Source organism: Oncorhynchus masou, chromosome 24, assembly GCF_036934945.1.
Source record: "Oncorhynchus masou masou isolate Uvic2021 chromosome 24, UVic_Omas_1.1, whole genome shotgun sequence".
In the NCBI taxonomy this organism is placed as follows: Eukaryota; Metazoa; Chordata; class Actinopteri; order Salmoniformes; family Salmonidae; genus Oncorhynchus; species Oncorhynchus masou.
The window spans coordinates 100,622,255-100,643,898 of NC_088235.1; the positions used below are offsets into that span (position 1 = coordinate 100,622,255).

General features: G+C 42.9%; 1 protein-coding gene across 2 annotated transcripts in view; it reads right to left on the bottom strand.

The window, feature by feature from the left end:
• podn (podocan) overlaps positions 1–21,644 on the bottom strand; it is a 91,522-nt gene that overhangs the window by 51,010 nt on the left and 18,868 nt on the right. Inside the window, exons 1-4 of one of the 2 annotated variants that reach the window (XM_064935868.1) lie at positions 17,827–18,086; positions 16,291–16,351; positions 15,575–15,943; positions 11,305–11,398 (exon numbers count right to left, since the gene is read on the bottom strand). In XM_064935868.1, the coding sequence (XP_064791940.1) occupies positions 11,305–11,398; positions 15,575–15,859 (379 nt within the window). In that variant the 5' untranslated portion in view covers positions 15,860–15,943; positions 16,291–16,351; positions 17,827–18,086. Of the gene's footprint in view, positions 1–11,304; positions 11,399–15,574; positions 15,944–16,290; positions 16,352–17,826; positions 18,087–21,644 lie in introns of those variants that run through there. The other variant, XM_064935869.1, reaches the window with a different exon arrangement.

Consider the following 21,644-nt stretch of genomic DNA (forward strand, 5'->3'; position numbering starts at 1 on the left):
TCCTCTCTCTCTCCCGTCTCTGTCTAGTTTTTACCTTCCTCTCTCTCTCCCGTCTCTGTCTAGTTTTTACCTTCCTCTCTCTCTCCCGTCTCTGTCTAGTTTTTACCTTCCTCTCTCTCTCCCGTCTCTGTCTAGTATTTACCTTCCTCTCTCTCTCCCGTCTCTGTCTAGTTTTTACCTTCCTCTCTCTCTCCCGTCTCTGTCTAGTATTTACCTTCCTCTCTCTCTCCCGTCTCTGTCTAGTTTTTACCTTCCTCTCTCTCTCTCGTCTCAGTCTAGTTATTACATTGCTCTCTCTCTCCCATCTCTGTCTAGTTATTACCTTGCTCTCTCTCTCCCGTCTCTGTCTAGTTATTACCTTGCTCTCTCTCTCCCATCTCTGTCTAGTTATTACCTTGCTCTCTCTCTCCCGTCTCTGACTAGTTATTACCTTGATCTCTCTCTCCCGACTCTGACTAGTTATTACCTTGATCTCTCTCTCCCGTCTCTGTCTAGTTATTACCTTGCTCTCTCTCTCCCATCTCTGTCTAGTTATTACCTTGCTCTCTCTCTCCCATCTCTGACTAGTTTTTACCTTGATGTCTCTCTCTCGTCTCTGTCTAGTTATTACCTTGCTCTCTCTCTCCCATCTCTGTCTAGTTATTACCTTGCTCTCTCTCTCCCGTCTCTGTCTAGTTATTACCTTGCTCTCTCTCTCCCATCTCTGTCTAGTTATTACCTTGCTCTCTCTCTCCCGTCTCTGACTAGTTATTACCTTGTCTCTCTCTCCCGTCTCTGACTAGTTATTACCTTGCTCTCTCTAATCCCTCCTCTTTCTAGTTTTTACCTTGATCTCTGTCTCCCGTCTGTCTAGTTATTACCTTGCTCTCTGAGTAGTTATTACCTTGCTCTCTCTCTCCCATCTCTGTCTAATTTTTAACTTTCTCTGTCTCTCCCGTCTGACTAGTTATGACCTTGCTCTGTCTCTCCAGTCTGACTAGTTTTAACTTGCTCTCTCTCTACCATCTCTGTCTAGTCTTTACCTTCCTCTCTCTCTCCCATCTCTGTCTAGTTATTACCTTCCTCTCTCTCTCCCGTCTCTGTCTAGTTTTTACCTTCCTCTCTCTCTCCCGTCTCTGTCTAGTATTTACCTTCCTCTCTCTCTCCCGTCTCTGTCTAGTTTTTACCTTCCTCTCTCTCCCCGTCTCTGTCTAGTATTTACCTTCCTCTCTCTCTCCGTCTCTGTCTAGTTTTTACCTTCCTCTCTCTCTCCCGTCTCTGTCTAGTTTTTACCTTCCTCTCTCTCTCCCGTCTCTGTCTAGTTATTACCTTCCTCTCTCTCTCCCGTCTCTGTCTAGTATTTACCTTGCTCTCTGTCTAGTATTTACCTTGCTCTCTCTCTCCCATCTCTGTCTAGTATTTACCTTGCTCTCTGTCTAGTTTTTACCTTGCTCTCTCTCTCCCATCTCCATCTAGTTTTTACCTTGCTCTCTGTCTAGTTTTAACCTTGCTCTCTCCCGGCTCCGTCTTGTTTTTACCTTGCTCTCTCTCCCGTCTCTGTCTAGTTATTACCTTGCTCTCTCTCTCCCGTCTCTGACTAGTTATTACCTTGCTCTCTCTCTCCCGTCTCTGTCTAGTTATTACCTTGCTCTCTCTCTACCATCTCTGTCTAGTTATTACCTTGTTCTCTCTCTCCCGGCTCTGTCTAGTTATTACCTTGCTCACTCTCTCCCGTCTCTGACTAGTTATTACCTTGCTCTCTCTCTCCCATCTCCATCTAGTTTTTACCTTGCTCTCTCCCGGCTCCGTCTTGTTTTTACCTTGCTCTCTCTCCCGTCTCTGTCTAGTTTTTACCTTGCTCTCTCTCTCCCATCTCTGTCTAGTATTTACCTTGCTCTCTCTCTCCCATCTCCATCTAGTTTTTACCTTGCTCTCTGTCTAGTTTTACCTTGCTCTCTCTCCCGTCTCTGTCTAGTTTTTACCTTGCTCTTTCTCTCCCGTCTCTGTCTAGTTAATACCTTGATCTCGCTCTCCCATCTCTGTCTAGTTTTTACCTTGCTGTCTCTCTCCCGTCTCTGTCTAGTTAATACCTTGATCTCTCTCTCCCATCTCTGTCTAGTTTTTACCTTGCTCTTTCTCTCCCGTCTCTGTCTAGTTAATACCTTGATCTCTCTCTCCCATCCCTGTCTATAAATTACCTTGCTCTCTCTCTCCCGTCTCTGTCTAGTTAATACCTTGCTCTCTCTCTCCCATCTCTGTCTAGTATTTACCTTGCTCTCTCTCTCCCATCTCCATCTAGTTTTTACCTTGCTCTCTGTCTAGTTTTACCTTGCTCTCTCTCTCCCATCTCTGTCTAATTTTTAACTTTCTCTGTCTCTCCCGTCTGACTAGTTATGACCTTGCTCTGTCTCTCCAGTCTGACTAGTTTTTACCTTGCTCTCTCTCTACCATCTCTGTCTAGTCTTTACCTTCCTCTCTCTCTCCCATCTCTGTCTAGTTATTACCTTCCTCTCACTCCCGTCTCTGTCTAGTTTTTACCTTCCTCTCTCTCTCCCGTCTCTGTCTAGTTTTTACCTTCCTCTCTCTCTCCCGTCTCTGTCTAGTTTTTACCTTCCTCTCTCTCTCCCGTCTCTGTCTAGTTTTTACCTTCCTCTCTCTGTACCGTCTCTGTCTAGTATTTACCTTCATCTCTCTCTCCCGTCTCTGTCTAGTTTTTACCTTCCTCTCTCTCTCCTGTCTCTGTCTAGTATTTACCTTCCTCTCTCTCTCCCGTCTCTGTCTCGTTTTTACCTACCTCTCTCTCTCCCGTCTCTGTCTAGTTTTTACCTTCCTCTCTCTCTCCCGTCTCTGTCTAGTTTTTACCTTCCTCTCTCTCTCCCGTCTCTGTCTAGTTTTTACCTTCCTCTCTCTCTCCCGTCTCTGTCTAGTTATTACCTTCCTCTCTCTCTCCCGTCTCTGTCTAGTATTTACCTTGCTCTCTGTCTAGTATTTACCTTGCTCTCTCTCTCCCATCTCTGTCTAGTATTTACCTTGCTCTCTGTCTAGTTTTTACCTTGCTCTCTCTCTCCCATCTCCATCTAGTTTTTACCTTGCTCTCTGTCTAGTTTTAACCTTGCTCTCTCCCGGCTCCGTCTTGTTTTTACCTTGCTCTCTCTCCCGTCTCTGTCTAGTTATTACCTTGCTCTCTCTCTCCCGTCTCTGACTAGTTATTACCTTGCTCTCTCTCTCCTGTCTAGTCTCTGTCTAGTTATTACCTTGCTCTCTCTCTCCCATCTCTGTCTAGTTATTACCTTGCTCACTCTCTCCCGTCTCTGACTAGTTATTACCTTGCTCTCTCTCTCCCATCTCCATCTAGTTTTTACCTTGCTCTCTCCCGGCTCCGTCTTGTTTTTACCTTGCTCTCTCTCCCGTCTCTGTCTAGTTTTTACCTTGCTCTCTCTCTCCCATCTCTGTCTAGTATTTACCTTGCTCTCTCTCCCCATCTCCATCTAGTTTTTACCTTGCTCTCTGTCTAGTTTTACATTGCTCTCTCTCCCTCTGTCTAGTTTTTACCTTGTCTTTCTCTCCCGTTTTTAATACCTTGATCTCTCTCTCCCATCTCTGTCTAGTTTTTACCTTGCTGTCTCTCTCCCGTCTCTGTCTAGTTTTTACCTTGCTCTCTCTCTCCCATCTCTGTCTAGTTTTTACCTTGCTCTTTCTCTCCCGTCTCTGTCTAGTTAATACCTTGATCTCTCTCTCCCATCCCTGTCTATATATTACCTTGCTCTCTCTCTCCCGTCTCTGTCTAGTTAATACCTTGCTCTCTCTCTCCCGTCTCTGTCTAGTATTTACCTTGCTCTCTCTCTCCCATCTCCATCTAGTTTTTACCTTGCTCTCTGTCTAGTTTTACCTTGCTCTCTCTCCCATCTCTGTCTAATTTTTAACTTTCTCTGTCTCTCCCGTCCCTGACTAGTTATGATTGCCTTGCTCTAGTTTTTACTCTCTCCCATCTCTGTCTAGTTTTACCTTGCTCTCTCTCTCCCATCTCTGTCTAGTTTTACCTTCCTCTCTCTCTCCAGGCTCTGTCTAGTTTTTACCTTCCTCTCTCTCCCGTCTCTGTCTAGTTTTTACCTTGCTCTCTCTCTCCAGGCTCTGTCTAGTTTTTACCTTCTCTCTCTCTCCAGGCTCTGTCTAGTTTTTACCTTCCTCTCTCTGTCTAGTTTTTACCTTCTCTCTCTCTCCCGTCTCTGTCTAGTTTTTACCTTCCTCTCTCTCTCCCATCTCTGTCTTGTATTTACCTTGCTCTCTCTCTCCTGTCTCTGTCTAGTTTTACCTTCTCTTTCTCTCCCCGTCTCTGTCTAGTTTTTACCTTCCTCTCTCTCTCCCATCTCTGTCTAGTTTTTACCTTGCTCTCTCTCTCCCGTCTCTGTCTAGTTTTTACCTTGCTCTCTCTCCCATCTCTGTCTAGTATTTACCTTGCTCTCTGTCTAGTATTTACCTTGCTCTCTCTCTCCCATCTCTGTCTAGTATTTACCTTGCTCTCTGTCTAGTATTTACCTTGCTCTCTCTCTCCCATCTCTGTCTAGTATTTACCTTGCTCTCTGTCTAGTTTTTACCTTGCTCTCTCTCTCTCTTGTTTTTACCTTGCTCTCTGTCTAGTTTTATTACCTTGCTCTCACTCTCCCGTCTTAGTTTTTACCTTGCTCTCTGTCTCTGTCTAGTTATTACCTTGCTCTCTCTCTCCCATCTCTGTCTAGTTTTACCTTGCTCTCTCTCTCCCGTCTCTGTCTAGTTATTACCTTGCTCTCTCTCCCCATCTCTGTCTAGTTATTACCTTGCTCTCTCTCTCCCGTCTCTGTCTAGTTAATACCTTGCTCTCTCTCTCCCGTCTCTGTCTAGTTTTTACCTTGATCTCTCTCTCCCATCTCTGTCAAGTTTTTACCTTGCTCTCTCTCTCCCGTCTCTGTCTAGTTATTTTTACCTTGCTCTCTCTCTCCCATCTCCTGTCTATCTCCATTAGTTTTTACCTTGCTCTCTGTCTAGTTTTTCCTTGCTCTCTCTCCCGTCTCTGTCTAGTTTTTACCTTGCTCTCTCTCCCATCTCTGTCTAGTTTTTACCTTGCTGTCTCTCTCCCGTCTCTGTCTAGTTAATACCTTGATCTCTCTCTCCCATCTCTGTCTAGTTTTTACCTTGCTCTTTCTCTCCCGTCTCTGTCTAGTTTTTACCTTGCTCTCTCTCTCCAGGCTCTGTCTAGTTTTTACCTCTCTCTCTGTCTAGTTTTTACCTTGCTCTCTCTCTCCCGTCTCTGTCTAGTTTTTTACCTTGCTCTCTCTCTCTCATCTCTGTCTTGTATTTACCTTGCTCTCTGTCTAGTATTTACCTTGCTCTTTCTCTCCCATCTCTGTCTAGTTATTACCTTCCTCTCTCTCTCCCATCTCTGTCTAGTATTTACCTTGCTCTCTCTCTCCCATCTCTGTCTAGTTTTTACCTTGCTCTCTCTCCCATCTCTGTCTAGTATTTACCTTGCTCTCTGTCTAGTATTTACCTTGCTCTCTCTCTCCCATCTCTGTCTAGTATTTACCTTGCTCTCTGTCTAGTATTTACCTTGCTCTCTCTCTCCCATCTCTGTCTAGTATTTACCTTGCTCTCTGTCTAGTTTTTACCTTGCTCTCTCTCTCCCGTCTCTGTCTAGTTTTTACCTTGCTCACACTCTCCCGTCACTGTCTAGTTTTTACCTTGCTCTCTGTCTAGTTTTTACCTTGCTCTCTCTCTCCCATCTCTGTCTAGTTTTTACCTTGCTCTTTCTCTCCCGTCTCTGTCTAGTTAATACCTTGATCTCTCTCTCCCATCCCTGTCTATAAATTACCTTGCTCTCTCTCTCCCGTCTCTGTCTAGTTAATACCTTGCTCTCTCTCTCCCGTCTCTGTCTAGTTTTTACCTTGATCTCTCTCTCCCATCTCTGTCAAGTTTTTACCTTGCTCTCTCTCTCCCGTCTCTGTCTAGTTAATACCTTGCTCTCTCTCTCCCATCCCTGTCTATATATTACCTTGCTCTCTCTCTCCCGTCTCTGTCTAGTTAATACCTTGCTCTCTCTCTCCCGTCTCTGTCTAGTTTTTACCTTGCTCTGTCTCTCCAGGCTCTGTCTAGTTTTTACCTCTCTCTCTGTCTAGTTTTTACCTTGCTCTCTCTCTCCAGGCTCTGTCTAGTTTTTACCTTGCTCTCTCTCTCCAGGCTCTGTCTAGTTTTTACCTCTCTCTCTGTCTAGTTTTTACCTTGCTCTCTCTCTCCCGTCTCTGTCTAGTTTTTTACCTTGCTCTCTCTCTCTCATCTCTGTCTTGTATTTACCTTGCTCTCTGTCTAGTATTTACCTTGCTCTTTCTCTCCCATCTCTGTCTAGTTATTACCTTCCTCTCTCTCTCCCATCTCTGTCTAGTATTTACCTTGCTCTCTCTCTCCCATCTCTGTCTAGTTTTTACCTTGCTCTCTCTCCCATCTCTGTCTAGTATTTACCTTGCTCTCTGTCTAGTATTTACCTTGCTCTCTCTCTCCCATCTCTGTCTAGTATTTACCTTGCTCTCTGTCTAGTATTTACCTTGCTCTCTCTCTCCCATCTCTGTCTAGTATTTACCTTGCTCTCTGTCTAGTTTTTACCTTGCTCTCTCTCTCCCGTCTCTGTCTGGTTTTTACCTTGCTCACACTCTCCCGTCACTGTCTAGTTTTTACCTTGCTCTCTGTCTAGTTTTAACCTTGCTCTCTCCCGTCTCTGTCTAGTTTTTACCTTGATCTCTCTCTCGTCTCTGTCTAGTTATTACCTTGCTCTCTCTCTCCCGTCTCTGTCTAGTTATTACCTTGCTCTCTCTCTCCCTTCTCTGACTAGTTATTACCTTGCTCTCTCTCTCCCGTCTCTGTCTAGTTATTACCTTGCTCTCTCTCTCCCATCTCTGTCTAGTTATTACCTTGTTCTCTCTCTCCCATCTCCATCTAGTTTTTACCTTGCTCTCTCTCTCCCTTCTCTGACTAGTTATTACCTTGTTCTCTCTCTCCCGGCTCTGTCTAGTTATTACCTTGCTCACTCTCTCCTGTCTCTGACTAGTTATTACCTTGCTCTCTCTCTCCCATCTCTGTCTAGTTATTACCTTGTTCTCTCTCTCCTTGTTCTCCTCCCATCTCTGTCTAGTTTTACCTTGCTTGCTCTCTCTCCCGTCTCTGACTAGTTATTACCTTGCTCTCTCTCTTCCGTCTCTGTCTAGTTTTTACCTTGCTCTCTCTCCCATCTCTGTCTAGTATTTACCTTGCTCTCTCTCTCCCATCCCTGTCTATATATTACCTTGCTCTCTCTCCCGTCTCTGTCTAGTTAATACCTTGCTCTCTCTCTCCCGTCTCTGTCTAGTTTTTACCTTGCTGTCTCTCTCCAGGCTCTGTCTAGTTTTTACCTTGCTCTCTCTCTCCAGGCTCTGTCTAGTTTTTACCTTGCTCTCTCTCTCCCATCTCTGTCTAGTATTTACCTTGCTCTCTGTCTAGTTTTTACCTTGCTCTCTCTCTCCCGTCTCTGTCTAGTTTTTACCTTGCTGTCTCTCTCCAGGCTCTTTCTAGTTTTTACCTTGCTCTCTCTCTCCCGTCACTGTCTAGTTTTTACCTTGCTCTCTGTCTAGTTTTAACCTTGCTCTCTCCCGGCTCCGTCTTGTTTTTACCTTGCTCTCTCTCCCGTCTCTGTCTAGTTTTTACCTTGATCTCTCTCTCCCGTCTCTGTCTAGTTATTACCTTGCTCTCTCTCTCCCTTCTCTGACTAGTTATTACCTTGCTCTCTCTCTCCCGTCTCTGTCTAGTTATTACCTTGCTCTCTCTCTCCCATCTCCGTCTAGTTTTTACCTTGCGCTCTCTATCTCCAGGCTCTGTCTAGTTTTTACCTCTCTCTCTGTCTAGTTTTTACTTTGCTCTCTCTCTCCCATCCCTGTCTAGTATTTATCTTGCTCTCTCTCCCATCTCTGTCTCGTTTTTACCTTGCTCTCTCTCTCCCGTCTCTGTCTAGTTTTTACCTTGTTCTCTCTCTCCCATCTCTGTCTCGTTTTTACCTTGCTCTCTCTCTCCCATCTCTGTCTAGTATTTACCTTGCTCTCTCTCTCCCATCTCTGTCTAATTTTTTACCTTGCTCTCTCTCTCTCATCTCTGTCTTGTATTTACCTTGCTCTCTGTCTAGTATTTACCTTGCTCTTTCTCTCCCATCTCTGTCTAGTTATTACCTTCCTCTCTCTCTCCCATCTCTGTCTAGTATTTACCTTGCTCTCTCTCTCCCATCTCTGTCTAGTTTTTACCTTGCTCTCTCTCTCCCATCTCTGTCTAGTATTTACCTTGCTCTCTGTCTAGTATTTACCTTGCTCTCTCTCTCCCATCTCTGTCTAGTATTTACCTTGCTCTCTGTCTAGTATTTACCTTGCTCTCTCTCTCCCATCTCTGTCTAGTATTTACCTTGCTCTCTGTCTAGTTTTTACCTTGCTCTCTCTCCCGTCTCTGTCTAGTTTTTACCTTGCTCACACTCTCCCGTCACTGTCTAGTTTTTACCTTGCTCTCTCTCTCCCATCTCTGTCTAGTATTTACCTTGCTCTCTGTCTAGTTTTTACCTTGCTCTCTCTCCCATCTCGATCTAGTTTTTACCTTGCTCTCTGTCTAGTTTTAACCTTGCTCTCTCCCGGCTCCGTCTTGTTTTTACCTTGCTCTCTCTCCCGTCTCTGACTAGTTATTAGCTTGCTCTCTCTCTCCCGTCTCTGACTAGTTATTACCTTGCTCTCTCTCTCCCGTCTCTGTCTAGTTATTACCTTGCTCTCTCTCTCCCATCTCTGTCTAGTTATTACCTTGCTCTCTCTCTCCCGTCTCTGTCTAGTATTTACCTTGCTCTCCCTCTCCCATCTCCATCTAGTTTTTACCTTGCTCTCTGTCTAGTTTTAACCTTGCTCTCTCCCGGCTCCATCTTGTTTTTACCTTGCTCTCTCTCCCGTCTCTGTCAAGTATTTACCTTGCTCTCTCTCTCCCAACTCCATCTAGTTTTTACCTTGCTCTCTGTCTAGTTTTAACCTTGCTCTCTCCCGGCTCCATCTTGTTTTTACCTTGCTCTCTCTCCCGTCTCTGTCAAGTATTTACCTTGCTCTCTCTCTCCCATCTCCATCTAGTTTTTACCTTGCTCTCTGTCTAGTTTTTACCTTGCTCTCTCTCTCCCGTCTCTGTCTAGTTTTAACCTTGCTCTCTCCCGGCTCCATCTTGTTTTTACCTTGCTCTCTCTCCCGTCTCTGTCAAGTATTTACCTTGCTCTCTCTCTCCCATCTCCATCTAGTTTTTACCTTGCTCTCTGTCTTGTTATTACCTTGCTCTCTCTCTCCCGGCTCCGTCTTGTTTTTACCTTGCTCTCTCTCCCGTCTCTGTCTAGTTAATACCTTGCTCTCTCTCTCCCATCTCTGTCTATATATTACCTTGCTCTCTCTCTCCCATCTCTGTCTATATATTACCTTGCTCTCTCTCTCCCATCTCTGTCTATATATTACCTTGCTCTCTCTCTCCCGTCTCTGACTAGTTAATACCTTGCTGTCTCTCTCCATGCTCTGTCTAGTTTTTACCTCTCTCTCTGTCTAGTTTTTACTTTGCTCTCTCTCTCCCATCTCTGTCTAGTATTTACCTTGCTCTCTCTCCCATCTCTGTCTAATTTTTACCTTGCTCTCTCTCTCCCGTCTCTGTCTAGTTTTTACCTTGTTCACTCTCTCCCATCTCTGTCTAGTATTTACCTTGCTCTCTCTCTCCCATCTCTGTCAAGTTTTTACCTTGCTCTCTCTCTCCCATCTCTGTCTTGTATTTACCTTGCTCTCTGTCTAGTATTTACCTTGCTCTTTCTCTCCCATCTCTGTCTAGTTATTACCTTCCTCTCTCTCTCCCATCTCTGTCTAGTATTTACCTTGCTCTCTCACTCCCATCTCTGTCTAGTTTTTACCTTGCTCTCTCTCTCACATCTCTGTCTAGTTTTTACCTTGCTCTCTCTCTCCCATCTCTGTCTAGTATTTACCTTGCTCTCTGTCTAGTATTTACCTTGCTCTCTCTCTCCCATCTCTGTCTAGTATTTACCTTGCTCTCTGTCTAGTTTTTACCTTGCTCTCTCTCTCCCGTCTCTGTCTAGTTTTTAACTTGCTCACGCTCTCCCGTCACTGTCTAGTTTTTACCTTGCTCTTTCTCTCCCATCTCCGTCTAATTTTTACCTTGCTCTTTCTCTCTCATCTCCGTCTAGTTTTTACCTTGCTCTCTCTCTCCCGGCTCTGTAGTTTTTACCTCGCTCTCTCTCCCGACTCTGTCTAGTTTTTACATTGCTCTCTCTCTCTTCCGACTCTGTCTAGTTTTTACCTTGCTTTCTCTCTCTCTCTCCATGTCTGGTGTTTTGCTTGCTCTCTCTCTGTCTAGTTTTTACTTTGCTCTCTCTCTGTCTAGTTTTTACTTTGCTCTCTCTCTGTCTAGTTCTTACCTTGCTTTCTCTCTCTCTCTCCATGTCTGGTGTTTTGCTTGCTCTCTCTCTGTCTAGTTTTTACTTTGCTCTCTCTCTGTCTAGTTTTTACTTTGCTCTCTCTCTGTCTAGTTTTTACCTTGCTTTCTCTCTCTCTCTCCATGTCTAGTTTTTACTTTGCTCTCACTCTGTCTAGTTTTTACCTTGCTTTCTCTCTCTCTCTCCATGTCTAGTTTTTACTTTGCTCTCTCTCTGTCTAGTTTTTACCTTGCTTTCTCTCTCTCTCTCCATGTCTAGTTTTTACTTTGCTCTCACTCTGTCTAGTTTTTACTTTGCTCTCTCTCTGTCTAGTTTTTACCTTGCTTTCTCTCTCTCTCTCCATGTCTAGTTTTTACTTTGCTCTCACTCTGTCTAGTTTTTACCTTGCTTTCTCTCTCTCTCTCTTATGTCTAGTTTTTTTTTACTTTGCTCTCTCTCTGTCTAGTTTTTACCTTGCTTTCTCTCTCTCTCTCCATGTCTAGTTTTTACTTTGCTCTCTCTCTGTCTAGTTTTTACCTTGCTTTCTCTCTCTCTCCATGTCTAGTTTTTACTTTGCTCTCACTCTGTCTAGTTTTTACTTTGCTCTCTCTCTGTCTAGTTCTTACCTTGCTCTCACTCTGTCTAGTTCTTACTTTGCTCTCTCTCTGTCTAGTTCTTACCTTGCTCTCACTCTGTCTAGTTCTTACTTTGCTCTCTCTCTGTCTAGTTTTTACTTTGCTCTCACTCTGTCTAGTTTTTACCTTGCTTTCTCTCTCTCTCTCTCCATGTCTGGTGTTTTGCTTGCTCTCTCTCTGTCTAGTTCTTACCTTGCTCTCTCTCTGTCTAGTTCTTACCTTGCGTGGTCAGACGGTTGTTTTGCAGATTTAGTGTTTCCAGTTGCTGCAGACGTGCCAGGTCCTCAACAGTTAATATTTCTATCCGGTTGTTCTAAGACAAAGCGGAGGCATAGAGGAGACACAAATATTATTTGCCAGAACAGCAATGCCTCATTCATTCATTATTGATTGACATTGACTAATTTGACTTCCGCCTTGGAGAGCATTCACTAATGCTTTTAAAACCTTACATCAGTCCTATGAAGGAAGATCTATCAGGTTTTAGGTGTGTGTGACCCACTTGTGGTAAGATCTATCAGACATTGGGTGTGTCTGTCAATGTCCAATTCACTCGTGCTAACTGACTGATATGTGACTAATGCAGGGGTGTCAAACACATTTCGCCCCGGGAGTCACAATCTTCAACAAAGTCCGGAGGACCTCACTGAAAATGTGTTGTATTTCCTTGCCATCATAATCATTTTCAAAACATAGTCCTCTATCCATCGTTTTTGGATTTTCCGATGCTCCCTGACTATCTAGCTTTCATTTGGGTGATTATTAACGAGCTGGACACATTGAAGAAACTGTATGAATACAGGTCCATTATCATTTCTATACAGTTTCAATTTAGTTTGAATCATTTTAAAGTACAGTACCAGTCAAAAGTTTGGATACACCTACTCATTCAAGGGTTTGTCTTTATTCTTTACTATTTTCTACACTGTAGAATAATAGTGAAGACATCAAACTATGAAAAAAACACATATGGAATCATGTAGTAACCAAAAAAGTATTAAACAAACCAAAATGTATTTTAGAAAACATTTCATGTTACAATTAGTTTTGTTCTGTAGAAAAATAGAAAGAAAGAAAATGTATATACAGTACATACAGTATATATACAGTATCAGTCAAAATTTCGGACACACCTGCTCATTCCACGGTTTTTCTTAATTCTTACTATTTTCTACATTGTCAACGAATGAAGACAGCACAACTATAAAATAACACATATGGAATCATGTAGTAAGCAAAACAGAGTTAAACAAATCTAAATATATTTTATATTTGAGATTCTTCAACGTAGCCCATCCTTTGCCTTTATGACAGCTTTGCACACTCTTGGCATTCTCTTAATTATTAAACAGCTTCATAAGGAATGTTTTTCCAAGTCTTGATGGAGTTCCCACATATGCTTGAGCCCTTGTTGGCTGCTTCTCCTTCACTCTGCGGTCCAACTCATCTCAATTGGGTTGAGGTCGGGTGATTGTGGAGGCAGGTCATCTGATGCAGCACTCCATCACTCTCCTTCTTGGTCAAATAGCCCTTACACAGCCTGGAGTTTTGTTTTGGGTCATTGTCCTGTTGAAAAACAAATGACAGTCCCACTAAGCGCAAATCAGATGGGATAGCGTATCACTGCAGAATGCTGTGGTAGCCATGCTGATTAAGTGTGCCTAGAATTCTAAATAAATCACTGACAGTGTCACCAGCAAAGCACCCCCACACCATCACATCTCCTCCATGCTTCATGGTGGGAACCACACATGCGGAGATCATCCGTTCACCTACTCTGTGTCTCAGCAAAGGACAAAATAACAGATTTCCACTGGTCTAATATCCATTGCACTTGTTTCTTGGCCCAAGCAAGTCTCTTCTTCTTATTGGTGTCCTTTAGAAGTGGTTTATTTGCTGTAATTTGACCATGATGGCCTGATTCCTGCAGTCTCCTCTGAACAGTTGATGTTGAGATGTGTCTGTTACTTGAACTCTGTGAAGCATTTATTTGGGCTGCAATCTGAGGTGCAGTTAACTCTAATGAACGTATATGGTGCAGCAGATGTAACTCTGGGTCTTCCTTTCCTGTGGCGGTCATGACAGCCATTTTCATCATAGCGCTTAATGGTTTTTGAGATCGCACTTGAAACTTTCAAAGTTCTTGACATTTTCCGGATTGACTAACCTTCGTGTTTTAAAGTAATGATGGACTGACTGTAGGTGGGTGCCGGTACAGAGTCAATGTGCAGGGGCACAGGTTAGTTGAGGTAGTATGTACACGCAGGTAGAGCTAATTAAAGTCACTATGCATAGATGACAACAGAGAGTGGCAGTGGTGTGGAGAGGGGAAGGGGGAGGGGGCAATGCAAATAGTCTGGGTAGCCATTTTACTAGATGTTCAGGAGTCTGCAAAAGAGACTGCATCATCTGTGGATCTGTTGGGGTGGTATGCAAAATGGAGTGGGTCTAGGGTTTCTGGGATGATGGTGTTGTTGATGACCCATGACCAGTCTTTCAACGCACTTCATGGCTACAGATGTGAGTGCTACAGGTCGGTAATCATTTAGGCAGGTTACCTTAGTGTTCTTGGGCACGGGCACTATGGTGGTCTGCTTAAAACATGTTGGTATTACAGACTCGAACAGGGAGAGGTTGAAAATGTCAGTGAAGACACTTGCTAGTTGGTCAGCGCATGCTCGCAGTACACATCTTGGTAATCAGTCTGGCCCTGCGGCCTTGTGAATGTTGACCTGTCTAAAGGTCTTACTCACATCGGCTATGGAGAGCATGATCACACAGTCTTCCGGTACAGCTGGTGCTCTCATGCATGTTTCAGTGTTATTTGCCTCGAAGTGAACATAGAAGTAGTTCAGCTCGTCTTTTAGGCTGTTGTCACTGGGCAGTTCTCGGTTGTGTTTCCCTTTGTAGCCTGTAACGGTTTGCAGACCCTGCCACATCCGATGAGCCTCAGAGCCGGTGTAGTACGACTAGATCTTAGTCCTGTACATTTTTGCTTGTAAGCAGGAATCAGGATGATGGAATTATGGTCAGATTTGCCAAATGGAGGGCGAGGGAGAGCTTTGTATGCGTCTCTGTGTGTGGAGTATAGGTGGTCCAGAGTTATTTTCCCTCTGGTAGCACATTTAAAATTTGTTCAAACTGATTTAAGTTTCCCTGCATTAAAGTCCCCGGCTAATAGGAGCGCCAACTCTGGGTGAGCGTTTTCTTGTTTGCTTATGGCGGAATACAGCTCATTCAATGCTATCTTAGTGCCTGCCTCTGACTGTGGTGGTATGTAAATAGCTACAAAAAATACAGATGAAAACACTCTAGGTAGGTAGTGTGGTCTACAGCTTATCATAAGAAACTCAACCTCAGGCGAGTAATAGCACGAGACTTCCTTAGATATTGTGCACCAGCTGTTGTTTACAAGAATACATAGACCGCCGCCCCTTGTCTTACCAGACGCTGCTGTTCTATCCTGCCGGTAAATCGTATAACCAGCCAGCTGTACATTGATGTTGTCGTCGTTCAGCCACGACTCCGTGAAGCATAAGATGTTACAGTTTTTAATGTCACGTTGGTAGTTTAATCTTAACCGTAACTCTGCAATTTTATTGTCCAAAGACTGCACATTTGCTAGCAGAACTGCGGGAAGTGGGGGTTTATTCGATCGCCTTCAACTTCTCAGCAGGCAGCACGCTCTCTGGCCTCTTTTTCTCAGCCTCCTCTTCATGCAAATCACGGGGCCCGAGGAAGCCGTATATCCTCTGCCTCGGGCTCGTCAGAGTCGTGTAAGAAGAAAAAGGATTCTGCTAGGTCCGTGGTGAGTAATCGCAGTCCTGATGTATAGAGGTTATTTTTGGTCATAAGAGACGGTAGCGGCAACATTATTTACAAAATTAGTAAAAAAATAAGTCACAAATAACACAGATAAACAAACAAATAACAAAATCAGTTGGGGGCATGTCAAACGTCTGCCTTCTGCTCCGGCCCCATTTTAATTTACTATGGATTGGTCTTTTACCACATAGGGGTCTCTTCTGTATACCACCTCTACCTCGTCACGACACAACTGATAGGCTCAAACGCATTAAGAAGGAAAGAAATTCCACAATATAACTTTTAACAAGGCACACCTGTTAATTGAAATGCATTCCAGGTGATTACCTCATGAAGCTGGTTGAGAGATTGCCAAGAGTATGCAAAGCTGTCATTAAGGCAAAAGGTGACTACTTTGAAGAATCTCAAATATATTTACACATTTTTGGTTACTAAATGATTCTATATGTGTTATTTCATAGATTTGATGTCTTCACTGTTATTCTACAATGTAAAAAATAGTAAACATAAAAAAACCTGGAATGAGCCCAGGGGGCGGATTGGACCCCCTCACAGACTGGATCGAGCTGGCAGGCCCTATGTTAAACCCTCCCCACCGGTCTAATGGATGTGTGATTACTCACCTGTAGGAAGAGAATGTGGGTGTTGGGTGTGTATGACCCACCTGCAGCGAGAGAATGCGCGTGCTCTGAGACAGATCACTAGGAAAGTCCATGAGGTCAACCCCAGCACAGTCCACTGCTCCCTCCTCTGTACAGCTACACTCGCCAGGACACACCACCGGCTCCACCTTCGCCACGGCCGGGACCAGGAAGGTCTCTATCTCTGTCTCCTCCATGGGATCGTCCTCTTCCTCTTCCTCCTGGGGCTCCAGAGGGGCTTGGCAGTGCACCAGAGCCCAGGCCAGGAGCAACACAGTCAGGCCTTGCAGCAGAGATGTCCTTGCCATGTCTGCTGGTGGTGCCTGGTCGTCTCACTTCTTCAGCTACCTGACCTACCTGAGCTGCCCTGTACCACCGATGGTCAGATGGGTCTGGAAAACAGTTTAATAACAGTGTATTGCATCAAAGCATGGATAAATTAAGTAGATATTATGTAATCAGTGCCCATAGATAACATATCACAATTAATAAGAGGGACACATTTTTTTATGTTGCCTTTAGAGAGGTTTTCAACAGAAAATAAATGCTTACATTTACATTTTAGTCATTTAGCAGAAGCTTTTATCCAGAGCGACTTACAGTAGTGAGTGCATACATGTTCATACTTTTTTCATACTGAGCAAATAGAGCAATGGTCCTGCATAGCCAAATTATATTTTGACAGGAGAGATAAAACATAAAAGGATGTGTACTACAGAAGGTAGCTCATGTTGCTCACATTGTCAGAACAGCAGGCCTCCCAACGGTGGTTAGGCGAAGGATTACACGAAGTGTAGTATCTGTGACAATAAAAAACATCTTAAATTTTAGTTCCACTGCCCCAACAACCAACCCTGGAGTGTTGAGCAGGACTGGCCATCCCTGACCACCTGCAAGGACTGAGGATTGTTAGACATTCTGTTCCTGTTTGGCTTATTTTTCAAATCTGTTCTCTCATACCTTGTGTTGATTTTATGGGTTGACCTACAGCACCCAGCATCCATGTTCTCTTATATTAAAATGTCTTGTCCAATTCAGGTTGACTATTTTCCATATAGTTGAGTGAAATATACACAGTCTGTTGTTGTTGTTTGTGTGATTTTTTATTTATTTTTACAATAAAGACATTGCGGTGCTGCTATGCAGTGTAGTTAAGTTGCCTTCTCTTGTGCTGATGGACATGTTCCAAACAGGCACTCTGCTCTGCTGGCTAACCTTTAAAAACCATTCATCTACCAGAAAACGCATAGCACCAGTCTGTCCAATCCAGCTGAGGGACTGGAGAGACACTACTACTTCACCTCTGTGTGTGTGTGTGTGAACCAGGGGAATCACAGTGTGTCTAAACATCAGCCAAGTGTCTATGTTCACATCAGATGAGAAAAACATGTGACCCTGAGTATGGTGCTGTATCCCCCACACAAATATGCGCACACATACCACCCACTCTGGCAATAACAAATGCACAACGCATATAGCAGGAATCCATTAAACCCCACATGCACTATGCTACTCATAAACCGACTGATCACATTCTCACACCAACCTAAATTATTAGTTTACACGCTCAAAAACATTGAACATTGAATCAAAATCTCAGCTATATAATCTTTTTATATGTTTTATGTGATAGTCTGTAAAAGCTCGTACACATCTGGACAGCTGTGCACTTGCACAGCTTACTATTATTCGCTAAGATAATGGTTGGCACTCTGCCACTCAGTCCATAAACAGTCCAGTCATTCACTACTATATTACTATATGATTGGTGGCACATTATCAACTCATAGTCAGCCCATAATGCATTTGGAACATTAGACTCTGTCCACATGAGAGCCATATAACTTGAGCCAGTTTGCTACAGCTTCTGCAGCAACAGGAAATGTGAACTATTATGTGGATTATAATTAATGGACATTTTTGTATGGGTTGATACATTTTTCATTAGGGAAAATCAAGTCTGACATTTCAAAGTAGATATAACAAACTTCAGAAACCTTTTTAAACCTCAAATATGCTATACGTTTAAAATTGCACCATTGCAGTTTTCCTGCGACAGGGTGATCAAATTAAGATCTTACATTATATACAGAGCATCTATTTAAAGCTCGGGTCCATATGTTCAAAGTGCCATGAAAGAGTGACTATGGAACTGACAATCATATTCCACCGTAGCATTATCTAACAAGAGCCTAACGTATAAAGTAACAAGCGTGCATGCATAAATACATACTCAAATATTACAGAAGATATCCAGTATACATGCATTCTTTACCTTCTCTGACAGAGGGAGGTTAGCAGAGACAGAGACAGAGGCAAAGCAGTCTGGTTTCCAGTCCAGCCAGAGACAGTCCCATAGCAGGATAGAGAGGAGCCACAGTAACTACACAGTCACTCCCAGGGCCAGCCCTGGTCAGTTCAGATGCAGATCCCCACCAGATGTGACAAGAGAGTGGGAGTGAGAAAGGGAAAGTTCAGAGAAAGAAGGAGAGAAGGAAAGAGAGAAGAGAGAGAGGGAAAACAGTGCGAGTGGGAGAGGAAACTGAGTTGAAGGATAGCCAAATGCCCAGAATTCTTTGCTTTCTTGCTTCTATTTTTTTAGTCGTCTGAGACAGGTTTTTACCAATCCCTATATGGTAATGAAAACATTTCATGTTGCAATTCGTTTTTTCTGTAGAAAGAAAGAAAGAAAGAAAGAAAGAAAGAAAGAAAGAAAGAAAGAAAGAAAGAAAAATGTATATACAGTACATACAGTATATATACAGTACAAGTCAAAAGTTGACACACCTAATCATTCAAGGGTTTTTCTTCATTTTTACTATTTTCTACATTGTAGAATAATAGTAAAGACATCAAAACTATGAAATAACACATATGGAATCATGTAGTAACCAAACAAAGTGTTAAACAAATCTAAATATATATTTGATATTTGATATTCTTCAAAGTAGCCACCATTTCCTTGATGACAGCTTTGCACACTCTCGGCATTGTCTCAACCAGCTTCACAAGGTAGTCACTTAGAATGCATTTCAATTAACAGGTGTGCCTTGTTAGAAGTTCATTTGTAGAATTTCTTTCATTCTTAATGTGTTTGAGCCAATCAGTATTGTTGTGACAAGGTAGGGGTGGTACACAGAAGATAGCCCTATTTGGTAATAGACCAAGTCCATATTATGGCAAGAACAGCTCAAATAATTCATGGCACACTTAACCAGCATGGCTACCACAGCATTCTGCAGCAATACGCCATCCCATCTGGTTTGCGCTTAGTGGGACTATTATTTATTTTTCAACAGCACAATGACCCAACACACCTCCAGGCTGTGTAAGGGCTATTTGACCAAGAAGGAGAGTGATGGAGTGCTGCATCAGATGACCTGGCCTTCACAATCACCCGACCTCAACCAAATTGAGATGGTTTGGGATAAGTTGGACTGTAGAGTGAAGGAAAAGCAGCCCACAAGTGCTCAGCATATGTGGGAACTGCTTCAAGACGGTTGGAAAAGCATTCCAGGTGAAGCTGGTTGAGAGAATGCCAAGAGTGTGCCAAGCTGTCATAAAGGCAAAGGTTGACTACTTAGAAGAATGGGAAATATATTTAGATTTGTTTAACACTTTTACTGGTTACTACATGATTCCATTTGTGTTATTTCATAATGTAATGTCTTCATTATTATTCTGCAATGTAGAAAACAGTAAAAAATAAAGAAAAACCCTGGAATGGGTAGATGTGTCCAAACGTTTGACTGGTGCTGTATATATTTCTCATGAATCAACAGAGATTAGTATCACAGCGAAACTGAGTGAGTATATTGGACTGAAAGTATCTTGGATGAACTTAAAAGTAATTTCACTTCAAATAGATGATGTTGCTGAATCATACATTCCCTGTTTCTTCTTTGAGCCTGCTACAAAGAGAGTTAACATGACCCAGGGAGCCAGGAATGCCAGTAACATTGTCTTGTTAGCAATTTTTTCCCTCAAAGGCCTAAACATCCTCTCCTGTTTTCTCATTATATCACATCGAACAACTGCAGTGCTTGAGATTAAATAAATAAACCTTTTACTAAAGATGAAGAAAAATTGTAACCAATATGAGCCTAGAATCTGATCAGTATTAGAAAACAAGTATTTATAGAGAACTAATGTAATCCACATTTATCTTGAAAGGGCATTTATTTTGAAGACATTTCATATAGACAGGAAACAAGAGTCTGCCCGAAAGAGGCGACAGACAGGATATGGCCTAATAACTCACACGTTGTGTAGAAGGGTCTCTCTCTACATAGTCTATACCTCCCATTAGGCGTTATGGTGTTGTACATCTGCTTTCTGTAAAAATGTCTTTGTATCGCAAATGATGTTAATTCCACCAACAGCAGGTCTATTTTTCTATATTCCCTAAGACACTTCTCAGAGGACATTCCGCCGGAGTTATGTCACATAAATTATAGGACTAAACCTGGATCAAAAATAAATGATAAAGTATGACACAGTGGCTTCCTTCCTGATTCCTATGGCTGTAAACTGTGAATTTTCGATAGAAAGAAGTAATTATCACTTTGGGGCAGTTTCCCAGACAGATATTAAGCCTAGTCCTAAAAAACACTTTCAATGGGGGGGTGTTATGTGTTATAGGGGAACTCAAAAATGATCTTTTAGCATTGTTTTCATTAGTCCACTGTTGATAGAGTCCCAAAATGTGTTGCATGTCAGCAGTCAAGTTTTCAAGATATTGGACATTCAAGAAGCAAAGTGTCACTGGCCACATCATCATGATGATGTAAAATGTATCCACTTTAAAGTCAAGTGAAGAGAGAGTCTGACTAGACTGTCCGTGCACGTCTGCAGAGCCGATTTCCCATCTGAGGATATGAGGCCTTGATTTGGGCCTGTATTTTTTATTTTTTTATTTCACCTTTATTTAACCAGGTAGGCAAGTTGAGACCAAGTTCTCATTTACAATTGAGACCTGGCCAAGATAAAGCAAAGCAGTTCGACACATGCAACAACACAGAGTTACACATGGAGTAAAACAAACATACAGTCAATAATACAGTAGAAACAAGTCTATATACGATGTGAGCAAATGAGGTGAGATAAGGGAGGTAAAGGCAAAAAAAGGCCATGGTGGCAAAGTAAATACAATATAGCAAGTAAAACACTGGAATGGTAGATTTGCAGTGGAAGAATGTGCAAAGTAGAAATAAAAATAACGGGGTGCAAAGGAGCAAAATAAATAAATAAAATGAAATAAATACAGGTGGGAAAGAGGTAGATGTTTGGGCTAAATTATAGGTGGGCTATGTACAGGTGCAGTAATCTGTGAGCTGCTCTGACAGTTGGTGCTTAAAGCTAGAGAGGGAGATAAGTGTTTCCAGTTTCAGAGATTTTTGTAGTTCGTTCCAGTCATTGGCAGCAGAGAACTGGAAGGAGAGGCGGCAAAAGAAATAATTGGTTTTGGGAGTGACCAGAGAGATATACCTGCTGGAGCACGTGCTACAGGTGGGTGATGCTATGGTGACCAGCGAGCTGAGATAAGGGTCTTGTAGATGACATGGAGCCAGTGGGTTTGGCGACAAGTATGAAGCGAGGGCCAGCCAACAAGAGCGTACAGGTCGCAATGGTCGCAAGAGCGTACAGGTCGCAATGGTGGGTAGTATATGGGGCTTTGGTGACAAAACGGGTGGCATTGTGATAGACTGCATCCAATTTGTTGAGTAGGGTATTGGAGGCTAATTTGTAAATGACATCGCCAAAGTCGAGGATTGGTAGTAGGATGGTCAGTTTTACAAGGGTATGTTTGGCAGCATGAGTGAAGGATGCTTTGTTGCGAAATAGGAAGCCAATTCTATATATAACTTGGATTGGAGATGTTTGATGTGGGTCTGGAAGGAGAGTTTACACCTAGGTATTTGTAGTTGTCCACGTATGCTAAGTCAGAGCCGTCCAGAGTAGTGATGTTGGACAGGCGGGCAGGTGCAGGCAGCGATCGGTTGAAGAGCATGCATTTAGTTTTACTTGTATTTAGGAGAAATTGGAGGCCATGTATGTAGGGGTGGAAGTAACAAATTACAAATAATATTGTTA